This window comes from Micropterus salmoides, unplaced genomic scaffold (genome assembly GCF_014851395.1).
Source record: "Micropterus salmoides isolate LMB-PRFRI ecotype aquatic unplaced genomic scaffold, ASM1485139v1 Ms_hic_scaffold_4, whole genome shotgun sequence".
In the NCBI taxonomy this organism is placed as follows: Eukaryota; Metazoa; Chordata; class Actinopteri; order Centrarchiformes; family Centrarchidae; genus Micropterus; species Micropterus salmoides.
Window position 1 is genome coordinate 20248981 of NW_024043372.1, and position 15785 is coordinate 20264765.

Consider the following 15785-nt stretch of genomic DNA (forward strand, 5'->3'; position numbering starts at 1 on the left):
ATCCTTGATATTTTGTGTTTGCCAAGTCCGCAATTGTTTTCCTGCACCCTCCTTGACAATTTTGTATTTGGATTCTACTTACGTTGTTAAAGATGACATCAAACATGACTGAATGTACTGAATGTGTCCAAGCTCATTGTTGCCTTTGTGTGGTTGTCACAATGCCGTGGTCCTCAGGAGCTGAGAAGAGGTCTGTTAGTGACACTTCACTCAGTCATCTAATACCGCAAGGCTGTCAACTATGATCATGGTTTTAAGCATTTTGTATTATGGTAATTCAACCATGCAGTATCTCCTCTCATCGTAGCTGCAATGTTTCAAACATCATATACCTCTTTGCCAGTTACAGTGTGTTGTCATGAGAATATCCTCCTTTTTTTCCCATTTGTTTCCATGCACTGCTACAAAAGAGCGATGTAGGGGAACGCTTCTAGTCTCAAGTGTTTAGTCTCAAACGTAAAACCTTCAGTCAGAAGTGCACCAGAGTATGACCATTTTACATGTAGCCTATATGTGAGTAAAATTTGCCCAGTGCGGAGCAAACACAGGCACAAAACCACCCACATATGGTCAGTGCATACAATGCTAGCAAGCCTAATGCTAACGTCTGTATATTGCAATATAGCTGGCTTTATCAACGATTTTGATATATTTTCCCACCCAGCAGTTAGGGAGCAACATTAGCATTCATTTGGAGCCGTGTTTCCAAATTCACTCTCTTTTAGCTCTGTTTTTGGTCTCTAACATCTCCTGAAGAAAATAGTTGGTTCTTTAGCTGCTAAATGCTCCTCTATGATCACCAACTAGTTGCTAACTGTGTCCGTCTGCCGTTTGGTGCTGAGCAGGTAGTGTACAGAAGGCTTTTAGAGCTTTTTCGCTGAAAACCGCTGCCTTGAGAACCAAAAAACAGGTCACAGGTGGGACGCCTAAACAGTAAGCTGAAACTCATTATGACGCTCCGTAAAGCCAAGTTTTCCCATTCTCTTTTGTCATTCATTGTAAAAGTTTTGATTGTAGCTGCTTTAAAGTACAATATATTTGACGTTATTATTATTGAAGACTTTTGACATATTGGATAATAATAATCATTGCCTGTATTCATTGGCATGCAATGCAGTCACCCAAAGTGTCCTATTGAAGCTGCCACTAGGGGACGCTGAAGTCAAAATGTTCAACTCCTGCACAGAGGGGCTTTAACTTCCTTCATACTATTTAAAAGTCAATGTTGTAATTAAGAACTGAGTGAATAGATCATAAAAGTTCATTGAGATTGATTGCACGTTCCCTTGTGCCCTGATCCGTTTTGAGATCGAGCTGATTGGCCGCAATTCAAGCAGCGTTCCTCAACAAAACATCTCTCAGTGAAATTTCAAACAACTCTCAACCAAATTCATGAGAAATCGGAAGGCCCCAGAGACATTTGCATTGATCAAGGATTTACTTTCACACACACTCCCCTTCTTTCACTGGCTGTGATTCAAGGTCTTTTTGGCTTAGCTTCTAATTCCTGCTCTACTGTTGGAGGGTTCAAACACACCGAGGACCGCATTTCTAATGAAACTCCCAGGGCCAGCCAACATCCCCTTTCCTTGACTTTCCTTGTGTTACAGACAGGATTACACTACTTCAACAACAGCAGGATAAAGGGTTTATCACCATCCCTGTAAATATCTATGTTTGCAAATATGTTGCACAAATGTAATCATGGGATGGGTAGTTCTTTTCTATGCAGACTGATTTTCACTTTGACCTGATGCTTTGAGTCTTGGAAATCTCCAGCATCTAAGACCTTATTCTTCATACTGTGGGCCATCAGCTTAAGCAGCACTGACTTGTTAATACTTCTGGCAGAGTCTTTCTTGCCTCACGTCAGGGGCTCAGCTCATCCCTCATCACACTAGGTTCTCCTCTCTTCAGATCTCCTAGTCTCTTCACTCATCTTCTCTGGATCTCATACTCATCCTGCTAGTAATGATTGCACGGCGATCTGTTTCACTTACCTTAATTTCATCCATTCTCTCTGTACAGCTTGTTCATCATGTCTTCTGTGTTTACTGACAGCCTGTGTTTGATGGTACACATGCTCATCCTCTTGGTTTTCTTTGTGATATGATTACAAGTGGGCTGTCCTCCCAGAGAGGCTGACTAAATCCCCCTGTAACAGGGTGGGGATCAGCCGACAGAGCATCGGCTCTAATCTGGCTAATGATGTCAAATGTAGACGTGGTAAAGGGTTATAGATAAATTAACATGTAACCTCAGCCAGGACAGCAGAAGGATGATAATCTGCCTTGTCATGATGGTGGTGAAGATGCCATTGAAAACTAGAGAACTAACACAGCTTAAACTCAGCCTTACATGACACTGCTGAGTACATCTACAAATGTTGGCTTCCTCTAAAGCAGACAGGCTGAACTTCTAAGGTGAATCCAAATTGGTGTTGTCATGTAAAAACCTCATAACAGCAATAATGTCTGTATTTTGACTTCAGGAGGAGGATTACACGGTCCACTGTAAAATATGAGCATTTTATGACCTTTAAAAAACCATCTCAGAAGCCACTGCGGGGTCTTAAAGGTGCTTGGTGATCAACTAGTAACAATTATTATTTTTCTCCACTACAATTTGACATTTTGGAGATTCTGGACCTCTTTTGGCAGACAGCGACAACATGCAAAGTTGAGGTTTCATCCCTTCTGTGATAATGTAAGCAAAAACCAATATCTTTTTGAGGTTATTGAGGTTAATTGCTGGCTTATGTCTGCAGAGTTTAATTTTACAAAAACATTGCTCACACAGTGCAAAGATTTTTTTTATACTGCATCACCTCCTAAATCTCAGCCTTCAGATAGGCAGTTAGTATAATGGTTACAAAAAAACCTAGATTGACTACCCCTGGGAGCCTAACTATAGCAACACAATAGAAATAGCAAGCTCATAATGAAAATGTCCATTCCAGAACAATAAAAATCATTGATTGTTTTTAGGTTTTACTGTTTGGTTAAGTTTGGATTTGATGACCTCAGGCTTTGTAAGCAAGTTCTTGTCAGAAGACACATCTAACATTAAAATCTACGAAATTGCACAAAATAATGTTATGATCACGTTATAGTCTTTGTAGACTGATACTGTAAATAAAATATTGTAAGTACATTTGCAAAAAAGAAACTCTTCATAGTCATGCTTTTAAATTCATATTCTTGTGTTATGTTAATTAAACTCAGTTACTTATTTCCATAAATAATTGTGGCGCCACATGAAAAAATGCCACAAAGAAACCCACCTAGATCTTCCAAACCGAGCTGTCTGTGAAGAAACTTTAAGCAATGCAGAAACCGCTAATGACCTTGCATAAGAGAAAGTTTTCGAAATGCTTGCTAGGCAAAAGCAACAAAATTACAGCTTTGCTAAAAGCTAGCAGGTGCAAGAAGATCACAAAGCAAGTGAAGGCCATTTTGTCTTCTTAGCGAACCATGTAACAACTTAAAGAGAGAGTGGCTTTGTCTGAAGCTGTTCGCTACGCTTCCCACAGTTAACCAATGAAACGTCAAGGCCACTGGAAGAGTCTGGTGTGTGCTCCGTCTGAAGGGCATATCAGTGGCATCATTGTGAATGTGCCCACCACTGACATTGTATCTAGCGATTAAATGATTCCCCACGTAGAGGGTCTTAAAGAAACAAACCATGTCAGCCAGTGGGTTGCCAGGTAGCAAAATGTCCCTCTTGCTGCCCCCTGAGTCCAGATCTGTGGGGATTTTACAGCTTCTTAGCCCTCTAAATAGCCTCTAATGAAAGGATAAAAGTACATTGATCAGTCATAATGAAAATATCTTTTTTCGGAATAAAAGTCTGTGTTCAAGACTTAGATTTAGATTCGGTTTCATCAATAAAAGTTGATGTAGAGAAAGGAAAAGTTGTACAGTTCACATATGCATAACCTTTAAAACAACTCTAAGCCAGTACATCGTCTTTGGCGATTTGAATTTTGATTGCCCAATTTGTGTTCCTTAAGAGTCTATCCAAGCTTTTAGTTCACACAAGGAAAATCAATGAATGATAAATAAATGAATCAGTGTCTGAAGCAGGTAGAAATTGCATTGTGTCATTTAATAATAGAAAACAGATTACGTTTGATGTTCTGAGATAACAAAATCTCTCAGGATCGGAAGCTCAGAATAAATATGAACACTACATAATTTAAATGTTAGTTTGAAACCATGACATAATTGAGTTGTCATTACAAAAAAAACAGATGAGAATTCAGATAATGAGAATAAAGTTGCAATCTTGAGTTAATTGGCGTAAAAAAAAAAGATGAGCAGCCACCACCACTCTGAGCTTCTGTAGAATTAGTTCTTTGACTACAGATCTCCTCTTCACTGCCTTTGCACCAGTGTACTTAATTTCCCTTCTTTGTTTGATTCCATTTTTTAACCCCTCTTTCTCTCCAGTTGCTGTTCTCCTTAAGGATGACTACTTTGTAAGAGGTGCTGGACTGCCGGGGCGTTTTAAGGCTGAGAGGATGGAGTTTCACTGGGGCCACAATAATGGATCAGCAGGCTCAGAACACAGCATAAATGGCAGAAGGTTCCCTGTAGAGGTAAAGCATCCTGTCACTACACTACACTTTGACAAATGTGCAATATGGGGCCTTGGGGGAACGCTGAATGTTGGAGCCTGGCAAGTCACTGGTGTTTAGAAATATGAGATTTTCATAAAGACCAAGAAACTCCTTCTTAACTGTTCTGCCTCATCGCCAAGAGGCACCGCTGGGTTGAGGGCTGAGGATTATTTAGACCAGTAAGTAGTAGTAAGTAAAACTTAATTCATCGTGGTCAGAAGAGATTTTTAGAGAAACTCAGACTTTCAAAGGATGCTTAAATGGCACTAAGAAGTCAATCAAAATAAAATAGCAGCTTCCTAAATTAAGTATCTCCCCAAGTAAAACGGTGCCTAAAATATAAATATATATATGTTTTCTCCAACAGGCTTCTAGTTGCATGAGAGATTTTTAAACCAATCCAACCAACAGATTCCTGAAGAGCTTAGCTCACTGTTATAAAGAAGAATGCCACAGATTTTACACATAAGTCGGTTTACTAGAAATTGACAATCAAACAAAAATTTGTGAGAAAATAATCCTGATAATGTCATCAGAGGTTATGTCAGTTTGTGCTGGGAGACCACAAATTTATAACAGAAAGTCTGCATTACAAACGGGGTGTGGAGTTTGAAAGATGTGTTGATTTATTAACAAAAAGAGGCTTACGAGTTGTATTATGGGAAGTGTAGGATCCAGCATTTTTGGAGCTTAACACATGCTAGGGACTAATAGTTAGGAACCCTCACATTCTGCCGCTTCGATTCTTTTTTATGTTTCTCGTGAGTTCCCTATCAATGACAGCACTACAACCTTTAACACCTTAAAACTCGTTTTTTTAAAAATTAATAAAATTACTGAAAGTCATCAGTGACTTAAAATTCATAACAATAAACAAATTACCTTTATTTTACAAAAAAACTTTCCACCACAGCCTTCGAAATAAGTAAGTAATACCATCTTTAATAACTAACCAGGTAGACTAACCAGCAGAGTGAAAAGGCAAAAGGGAAAAATAATGTTTTGTTGTAAAGTTTAAATGAAATTAGCACTAAAGCAGAAGTTCAAACTTTTCTTGCTGTTAAAATATTTTTTCAGAAGGTCACAACAGTTTTCTCAATGCCAAAAGACAAAGAGCAGACAAAAGGAGCAAAGAGAGAACAGACTTCAAGTAATAAAGGGATGCAGAAAAAAACTCTTATAGCTCAGATATAAAGGGTATTAAGTCTGAAACCTTTTGGTATTATTTATTCTAGTTCCTGGATTAAAGCAGAAATCCCATTCTTTTCATGTGGTGTGGAGAGCGAGTTATTACTGCCTTTCAAAACTGTATGATTTATAATGCAATTCCTATTCATTATCTAAAATGAATTTGCGTGTGTCATACTCTTACATTTTGTGGGGTTATATAAAATGTTGTTTTTTTTTCACCTCCTCTATTGTCAAATGGGTAATAATTAGTGTAAATATAACAGTGTATGAAAACAGGAAATGGCTGTTGGTGTGCCTCCCATCTCCAAACACACAGCTAGAGTCCTCATATGTTTGTTTCTTGGCCCTGTTCTGTGGAGCCCTCTCAGCAGGCATGGCTTTTGATGCTGAATGGCTGAGTAATTAGATTTATTTTTGCCACATCATTTTGTGTTCAGCGTAGTGTTAAAGGGCACCAGATTATATACAACTATTATAAAGCTGTTGCATATGGCTCCTTTGATCGTGTGCTTCTAAATTAGATGATGGAATTCACTTTAATGACCACTTTGGGCAGCTGTTAGAAAAACGCTGAGCATAGACGAGAAAACAGTGCCCTCCAGATACATTTATATCAATTATACATGTGAAATATAGATTTGTAGCATAGCATGTCTTTGTGTGTAGGCTAAGGTTTTTGCAATCAACCTCTTTGTCAAAGGACACAGATTCCAAAGCTCATGTGCTTGAAATTTAAAAGGATGGTGCTCTTTTTATATAAAATAAGAAAACAGGAACATGATACAAACCTACCGGGAGTACTTGGAAAGATTGTGAAATAGCTGATCAGCTGTAACACCTGAACACCATGTGCTGCAAGTTAGTACTGCAACTAACGAGTATTTTCATTGTCGATTAATCTGACAATTATTTTGTCAATTATTCGATTGATTATTTGGTCTATAAATTGTCAGAAAATGGTGAAAAAATGTCAATCAGTGTTTCCCAAAGCTCAAGATGATCTTCTCAAATGTCTTGTTTTGTCCACAACCCAAATATATTGAGTTTACTTTGATAGAGGACTAAAGAAATATTCAATTATTAAAGAAGCTGAAATCAGAGAATTTTTACCTTTTTCCTTAACAAATTACTCAAAACGATTAATCGATTATCAAAATAGCTGCCGATTAATTAAAAGCAGACAACTAATTGTTGCTGGTCTGCTACAAATGAGGGTGTATTAAAAACTAGTTTGCAAGCAAATAGAAAAGTTTAAATAAATAGCTGAAAGTAATGGATAAATGATACAGTACAAATGCAAACCTTTATCAAACCTGCTTAAACAACAGAGAAAGTTGGCAAGCCTAAACATTGATAATTACAGGATTACAGACTCCTGTACTGTATGGGGGAAAAAATAATCTCTAAGGATGGGTGACCCTCTTCTTGTACCATTTTTATTCTGTTAACACCTATGTCAGGAACATGTAGCCCAGATAGGGTTGACTTGACATAAAGTATGATGGGGGACTGTGGTCTCGTTAGTGACAGCATGGAAAAATTACCACATTAGAAAAAAAGAGAGCCGACAAAAGACAGCCACTCATGGAAACGTTAACAGTCATCATGGGAAATGCAGTAGTGCTGACCTTTCCTACAGGACATGCAAAAAGAAATATTCCACCCACATATCCACAAAGATCTTTCCTGTTAACTATACAACTGTATATATGTACCGTATATGGTGTACCGTATGCGCAGAAAAAAAAACAGTGGGAGGTCTGCTTTTAAAATATTATTCTCTTTATCAATAAGTCAGCCTAGATGTATCAAACATAATGTATTATTTCACACTCTGAACCAGAAGGTGAAGGAGTAGACTCAAATGATGGATGGTTGAAGGGGAATATGGTTATGCAGGATCTTGCCTTTAGCCATTTAACTGCTTCATCCTCTAAGATGTGGAATTTTCATATTTCATATTTATGCCTTGACAGAATTTGATGTATTTGCGAGTGTATTACATCTGACTCCACATGTGCAGCAAAACTCTGCCTTTATAAATATTTTTGTTTGATATACCCAGCGATCTTTTATAGTAGAGGTTGGCTTTTGTTTTGTTCTTCGAGAGCTGAGCAGCATGACCTTGGAGGTTGAGCTCCGGGGCTTGTTTGTCTCTGCTAAACAGAGACTGTTTCCCAATCTGCTGTCTAATTATCTTTCCACTCCAAATGAGTCACATTCAGCCCTGAGTTGCTTCTAACACACTGCATAAAGCATTTACTCTTACAGTGGTGGTCGTGGTGGGGGGGCTCTAAAGTGTTTATCCCACCTGCCCAGAAGCATGAAAACACACACAAATATAGTTCACACATAGGTACAGAGGGTGGAAAGACAAATCCAATGAGCTGTATTATGGAGCTGCTCTGCCTTTGTAACGTGGTTATGTTTTTTTTTTAAAAACTGCTCGGCCTGTGGCTCCTGAGCTTGACATTAATCTAACCACGGTCTTTTTCGTGGGAGTGAAGTGGGGAAATCGATAGATAGACCACCTGTTCGCTCAAACAGCACAATGAAAAATGAAACAGTGGATTTTTTTTTTCTGCCTCAGGGTACCATAGAGAGATCTTTTGTGATAATATATTACAGTGTCACCAAGGTTAGATTAATTATACATGGATTACAAATCACACCTTGGGAAGAGTACATGGTTGCACAGAGTACTGCGGATGTATGAAGTGCGGCTGTACAGTACCATACATTTCGCTAAGAGGAAAGCTCCAGTTGCACTGAATGTAAGTCTTCAACAGAAACTTGATAGAGAATATACAGTAAGAGTCTCAGATAGGTCAAGACTAATAGGGATTGACATTGCGACCCTGAGAGCTTGCACACTACAACTGGAAAAAAAACAAATAAGAAATAAGAAACTGTATTTATACAGCACTTATCAAAACAAAGTACAAAGTGCCTCACGGAGAGACAGAGAGAAAGATGAAATACAATACCACAGTGAAACATAAAATACATGAGGAGAAAAATAAAATAAAAACAAAATAAGAAATAATAAAATACGCAGGATAAAAGAAGAAATAAAATGAGAGTAAAAACAATAAAACAAACAGGGAGCTCAGATAAATCCAGGATATACTTTCCTTTAAAAGTGAGTTTTAAGAAGAGACTTTAAAGAAGACACTGACTCTGGTAGCCTAATTTCCTCTGGCAGGTCATTCCAGAGCCTCGGGGTCCTCATGGTAACAGCTCTGTCCCCTTTAGTTTTCAGCCTGGACTCAGGAAGAGACAGGAGACCCCTGCCCAAAGATCTCAAACTATGCAAAGGCTTATTAGGAGTTAAAAGATCAAAAATATAATCTGGAGCCAGGTCATGGAGAGCCTTAAAAGTAATTGATAAGAACTTTAAATCAATCCTAAAACGGACAGGGAGCCAATGTAAAGAGGCTAAAACACGTGTGATGCGATCATACCTCTAGGTTCTGGAGGTCTAGGCACAGACTGTATATAAGAAGTGGACGTAGTCATCGTGACGTCACCCGTTGGTTTGTGGACTGCCATTTTGAAGCTTCCAGTTTGGCCGACAGGGCGCCACCATGTTGAGTTTTTGCAACCAGTGCCACCGTGACCATATTTGGACAAGATGGTTGAGCTAACAGCCGTTTGCGGAGCTAGCTAGCTTGCTTAGCTAGGTGCATCTGTAATTCATGTTAACTGTCGTTTTAACAGGGCTGACAATTTTGTCTAGCGAACAACAGTCTTTAAACTAAATGTACTCACCAGAGAAAGTGAACAGCCTGGTTAAATTTACGTATTGCCGTGAGTACGAGTCAATCTAGCCTGATTGACAGGTCGCCATGTTAACGACTTGTCAATCATAGATGAGACATACTCTGCTTTATGCTCTATGTTAAAATAAATGGGACCATTATTTACTAAATGAACATCATTTTGTATTGAAGAAGGCATGGAACTAGCGACTGAGACCATAAACTCATTAGGAAAGTGTTTACTGAGGTAGTTATTCAGGTGAGAAGTAGGGTAATTTTGCCATTATTTCTAATGGAACCGTACTTCTTTTTGCAACCTGAAGTCGCCCCCTGCTGGCTTCTGCATTTGCATCATATTGCTGACTGGAAACTTCCCGCTTGGTTAAGAGCCTAGTAGCTGATTTCTGTACAGTCTGTCGTTTCAAGGTTTTTTGATTAAGACTAGAGAAGAGGCTGTTGTAGTAATCACGGTGTGAGGAAATACACACAGAACAGTTTCTGCATCTCTAAAATTTAAAATAGATCTTACTTTAGCAATATTTCTGAGGTGACAAACATGACTGGACAAGCTCAGTAATGTGTTACTCAAAACATCAATTTCTATCAAATAAGACACCAAGATTTCTTGCAACAGGCTTGATATATTGTGACAGGTAGCCAGTAGATGGCAGTATTTGTTTTGTGATATGTTGGGGTTTAAAAACAAGTGTTGTGTTTGAATTTAGCTGAAGAACATTTTTTGACATCCAATTTTTTTAAGCCAGGCAGTCCTGTAGAGAACTCTATATACTGAGGTCAGTGGGCTCCACAGGGAAGTACAACCGTTCGTCATCTGCATAACCATGGACAGAAATATTATGTTTACGGATCACATCACCCAAAAAGCATGCAGAGGGAGCAACAAAATTGGTCCAAGAATTGACCCTTGAGGCACATCATGGCGCAAATAACAAATTAAGTCAACAGATTTATCAGCAATACAAGCAGCATTTAGAAGACTGCAAAGACATGCAGCAAGTTGAGAAACACATTCACCAAAAATGGCTACTTGGGTACTTACATGTTTGAAGTTGCACTGGAAATATGGAAAATACAACCAAATACAGAGATGTACTATAAATACAGAAAAAAAACACAAGTAAATATACAGAAAACATGAATGCAGATAATACTACAAACACATCAATGAGATGGAACTAAAAAACTGATAAATATGCCTGAACGAGCAAATAATTGCCTCGATTTGTGGCGCATGGAAGCCAACAACCCATCAGTAGAGTTGGAAAATGAGTCAATGACAAATTGGGTGGTGGTAGAAAGGCTAACGCTAGGTGTATAGCAATTAGCTACAATAATATCTGAGATCATGCCATCATATTTGGTTGTGCTTGTGTTTTTTGTATTTGCACGTGTCAATATGCGGTGCAGTGAGGTCTGAGGGCCACCGTAGAAACAAAAGTATGATGTCAGTGTTTCCCATTAATTAACGAGACCATGGGGGCCTGTAATCTCATAATATATTACAGACCTCTAACGTTGTGTTTTGTGAGCACTGTTCCACGCTTGTGTAAGCTCGCACGCTCAGACACTTTGGCCTCCGACTCAAGACAACAACTTTTCTTACCGGCCTGTTTCTGTCACTAGTTTGTAAGAAGGCGATTAAGCTAGCTGCGCCTACATTTGGAGTGCACACGTATTAAAGCCTTCATGGTCATGACCAGTGTGAGCTGGCAGGCAGGTTAGCAACTTTATCCTGACAGTTTCGCTCTTTACAGAGACAAGTGTTGCAGTATGAGAGTCCTACCTGCAGAGAGACTGTGAAGTTTTCATTTTACGCGATACGAGAACCAAATACAACATTATTTATCAAGTTCAGATTGTAGTTGGACTTAATGAATTTAGCGTGAGGATACACACAATGCCCGGTTTTCAAAATAAGGTGTCTATACAGCGTGGAAATAAGATTAATTGGATTATATTCACAGAAAGTATAAAACATGTGTCCAATAAAAGTAAAAAAAACAACAATAAAATGTTAGGGAAATTACTTATTCAAAATCAAATTAGCTTTATTGGCATATTCTTTGATTCAGGGTTTTTGGGAAACATTAAATAAATTTGTTGACTTTTGTTGCTGTGTCATCACCATTTATAGCTATACAATGGGTTTATGATCAAATACTTTATTAGAGCACAACATTGTTTACAAGCGTACCAAGTTCTTCATAGATAGCCTCTTAATTTAGCACCAAATTAATGCAACTTTAAAATGTACAAAACTTTCTTACAGGGGGTATGCCCCCGGATCCCCCAGTGAGAGGGTTCAAGGCCCACCCACCATAGTCTCTTAAAATCCTGTGGGAAACACTGGATGTGTTTGTGTTTTATAGTGTCTGACACTCAAATCATAGCAACAGTAACTGCATTGCTGTTAAACACTAGTTATGTGTATTTACCAGGTATTTGTTTAGTTTCCCTCAACCGTATTAGGTCCACATGGAAATGGGCAAAGTCCATTAAACAGAGATCTTGTAGTGAATCATTCTTACTGTAGCAAACATTAGGCTGTAACGGTACATGGACACGTTATACATTACATCTGTTGTTTGTTGACTGTCATCCTGTTGTCTTGTGCTGTCCCTTTTCATTGTTTATCGTCCTTTATCAGGAAACTGTAATATGAAACACCAAGTTTCATATTTGTTCAGCAGCACTGTACATATTTTATGACACTTTATTCTTGAAAATGAGTGCTCTAGCACTTTGTGGGTGCTCAGATGAAAGAAAAACATAGATGGTTATGTCTGATTGGAATGAGAGAATCATACTGTGTTAAATAAGACACATTTACCTTATAACAGCAAAATGCTGCAGTAGCACAGTTGAAAAGAATAAAGTAAGGAAAGAAGAATAAATATGTGCTGCTGTGATAAATTTGAAGGTCTCTCCGCGCATAAACGCATTTCTTCTAGTTTTCTTGTCTTGCCTCTATGTCTCGCTGTCTTGGGAAATCATGCCAAACATGACTTTGTTTTTCACCTGTTTGTGCTTAAATGGGACTTGGGAATGCAGAGCGGCTCCCAGCACTTCTGTTTGCTCTCACTTTGTGCCGGAAAACGAACAGAAAAAATATAAAATGATTTCAGACTGAAGAAGGGCTCAGAAGATGTGGACAGCATGGGCTGTCTACTCTACAGAGAAAACTAGAGGCATTTTATAAAACTGAAATAATGTTTTGTTACCTCTGGTCTTTTGCAAGCTGCCTTTAGAATTTGGCTTTACATATTTCTCTGTACAACAGTATCGTAAAATTTGTACTGACTGAAACAAACATGTATGTGTCTGACTGTCTTAAGAGAGCTTAAAGATTGGTCAGACCACCCGTCTGTCCTGCTTAAAATCAACAGCTTCCATTGATATCCATGCATGTGAAATGAAGCTTGCATTACAATGAGGGGTTCTGTGTCTGAGCTCGCAAACATACAGTGAAACGAAGCGTGCAATCAAGTGATTCAAATCACTTTCGGCAACATTTATTTTTATTGGCTGCTATGAAAATGTCTGATAATTGAATATCCCGTTTTCCAGTGCGCCGTTAACAGGACCAGGTCACGTGAGCCAATGTCAGTGAGTAAATGAAGCCTAAGGGGGCCGGCATAATTGGGTAATGTAGTTAATAACATCTGAAGGGTGATGAATAGTCAGAACTCTTTCTTGCTGGGTTCTCAGACAACAAATTAGTTCCATTAAAGGTTGCAGTTAAAGGAACTCTAAAGGAAACTGATCACTTTAATTCACTTAAATTATCTGGATTGAGTTATTTTGTTCCTGGTGTTAGGCCTGCGGTACGTATTAATGTTTTTATCATTATTTATATGCTTATTTATATTTACTTTTTGCATCTATTGTCAGCACCGCCAATTTTGGCTAGGGGTTTCTTGTAATTTTCGTCAGGAAAAGAAAAAAGGCAAGCATAGCCTTTTTAATTAAATCAACATCTAGGACCTTTTTCTTATTGCCAATTAACTCTGTTCAGCAACATGAAAGGCTTTTTTCATTTGGAAGAGGCTCGAGACAGTGAGATGATGGACAGCCCCAATTGCTACTTTTAGAATCATTTGCCGAGTTTGATCAGCACTACCATTATATGTCTCTTTGAAATGAAAGGAATGGAAATCTTTTTTTATAGGAAACTAGAGCCGTGACAGGTATATGATCTATTCTGTGTACGATGGTTTCACATTAAATTTGCACATGCTAAGCTTTGTTGTGAAATCAGAAGTGGTGTTGCGGATGATTTAAGGTAATTGGGTGCAATGATTAAAAGCATACCATTCTGTTAGATCTCAACAGGAAAAGAGCACATTCCTGCAGTTCTCACTCTCTGCTCGTGACTTGTCTATGAGGACAGTCACCCTCAGGAATGGGATGCTGTATTTCTCTAGCACCATCTCGGAGTGGCAGAACACAAAGGGATGACACAGATTATTGTAGATTTATGGGAGTGATAAATACACCCTCTTTTATGCCCCTCAAAACAGCTTTTCATCAGCTCCTCAGCACTGTGTCCATGTGATTGATGACAGAACTGTTCATTCCTCTTGTCCACTCCTCAAGCTGTTTATGCTCTGTTTCCCATCCCAGATGCAGATCTACCTTTACAATTCAGATGACTTTGACAGCCTCAGCGCTGCCATCAAGGAAAGACGCATCATTGCTGCCATGGCCGTCTTCTTTGAGGTAAAGTATCTGAAGGTCAAGATAAATGTAATTGAAGAAAACCAAGACAACACGGGTGCACTTAGACACACACACAGACATTTTTATCCATGCCGGCAGCTGGCTCTCAGGGAGGACAAGGTTGGTCTGTCAGTCCACTACTTTGGTCCAGACTGAAATAACCCAACAACTATTGGATGGATTACGCTGACATTTGGTACATTCAAGTCCCCCCTCAGGATGAATTGTAATCACTTTGTTGAGCCCCTTTTCATGTAGCTTTTTTTCTATCTGTTCAATTCTTTGGTTTATGACCACAAACCTGCAAAATGAGATTCCCATCAGCCTCAGCTATACTTGCTAATGTTAGCATGCTCAGCTATATACTAGCAAATGTTAGCATGCTGTCATGCTAAATTAAGATAGTAAACATGATAAACATCATACCTTCTTAACATTAACACATTAGCATTGTCATTGTGAGCATGCAAGTGTGAGCAAGTCCATGCACAGCGGCGCCTCACAGAGCTGCTAGCATGCAGACTTTTGGAGATGCATCCTTCATAACCATTTAGTCTTCTCAGAAGAGTTATACTGCTCTTGAGGAAACCCACCCTTATAATGGCTCTTCATTTAGTTGTTGGTAGTATTGCATAAGTTTATAAAATGACTTCATGGACAGGACATGTACGTAGTGATTACCACCTACTGTAAGAAATAGTGTATACAAGGAGATGAATGAATTCAAATAAGAGAAAGAATGGATAAAGAAAAATTGACAAATTATTAGCAGAAAATATGTAAATTATACTAAGAAAATAACAATAAGAGTCAAACAGGATGGAAAAAAACAGCAGTGAGGCAATCATGACTTAAGGGGGACAGATGGAATTGTATTAGTCCAATTATGAAAAGGATGAAGATGTGAATTACTTTTTGAGGTTCAGAAAATGATAGATATGTATTGGAAATGATCTTTGGCACTGTTGTTGTGATAGGAGAGCAGCTGATTATTTTTCTGTTCTGTGGCACATTGCAGATTGCTTACTGAGATACTACAAATTGTCCCCTGCAGGTCTGCGCACATAAGCTCTTAATAGACAAGAATGGTCCTAATTTCTGTTAACTGTAAAAACACCTCAGAGATTTATGAAGCATAAAAAAAGCTTGCACCAGCAGCACTGACGACTTCGGGGATCCCTCTCCATGTTACGCTCCTAATTTCTATTAGCAGGATCTTCGTGATTGGTGGCAGATGATCAATGCGGGCCAACATTGAGCTTAATAGTATATAGGCAAGGGTCAGCTCTCGGGAAGAGGGAGGCTGGAATGGGGACACAGGTGTTTCTAATGTAGGTCTACTCTCAGACAGTGATAAAACCGTGTGTGTACCAGAACCTAAATGCCTCCGCTGGGTCCTGACAGCCCTATTGCTTACTGCAATTAGCACCACCATACACAATCCGCTGAACAGCAGTTTACAGTGTGAGGTT

General features: G+C 38.7%; 1 protein-coding gene across 1 annotated transcript in view; it reads left to right on the top strand.

The window, feature by feature from the left end:
• Nucleotides 1-15785, top strand: part of ca16b (carbonic anhydrase XVI b) — a 106843-nt gene that overhangs the window by 60050 nt on the left and 31008 nt on the right. The window contains exons 4-5 of the mRNA XM_038695536.1: nt 4452-4600; nt 14218-14313. Of these exons, the coding sequence (XP_038551464.1) occupies nt 4452-4600; nt 14218-14313 (245 nt within the window). The remainder of the gene's footprint in view (nt 1-4451; nt 4601-14217; nt 14314-15785) is intronic.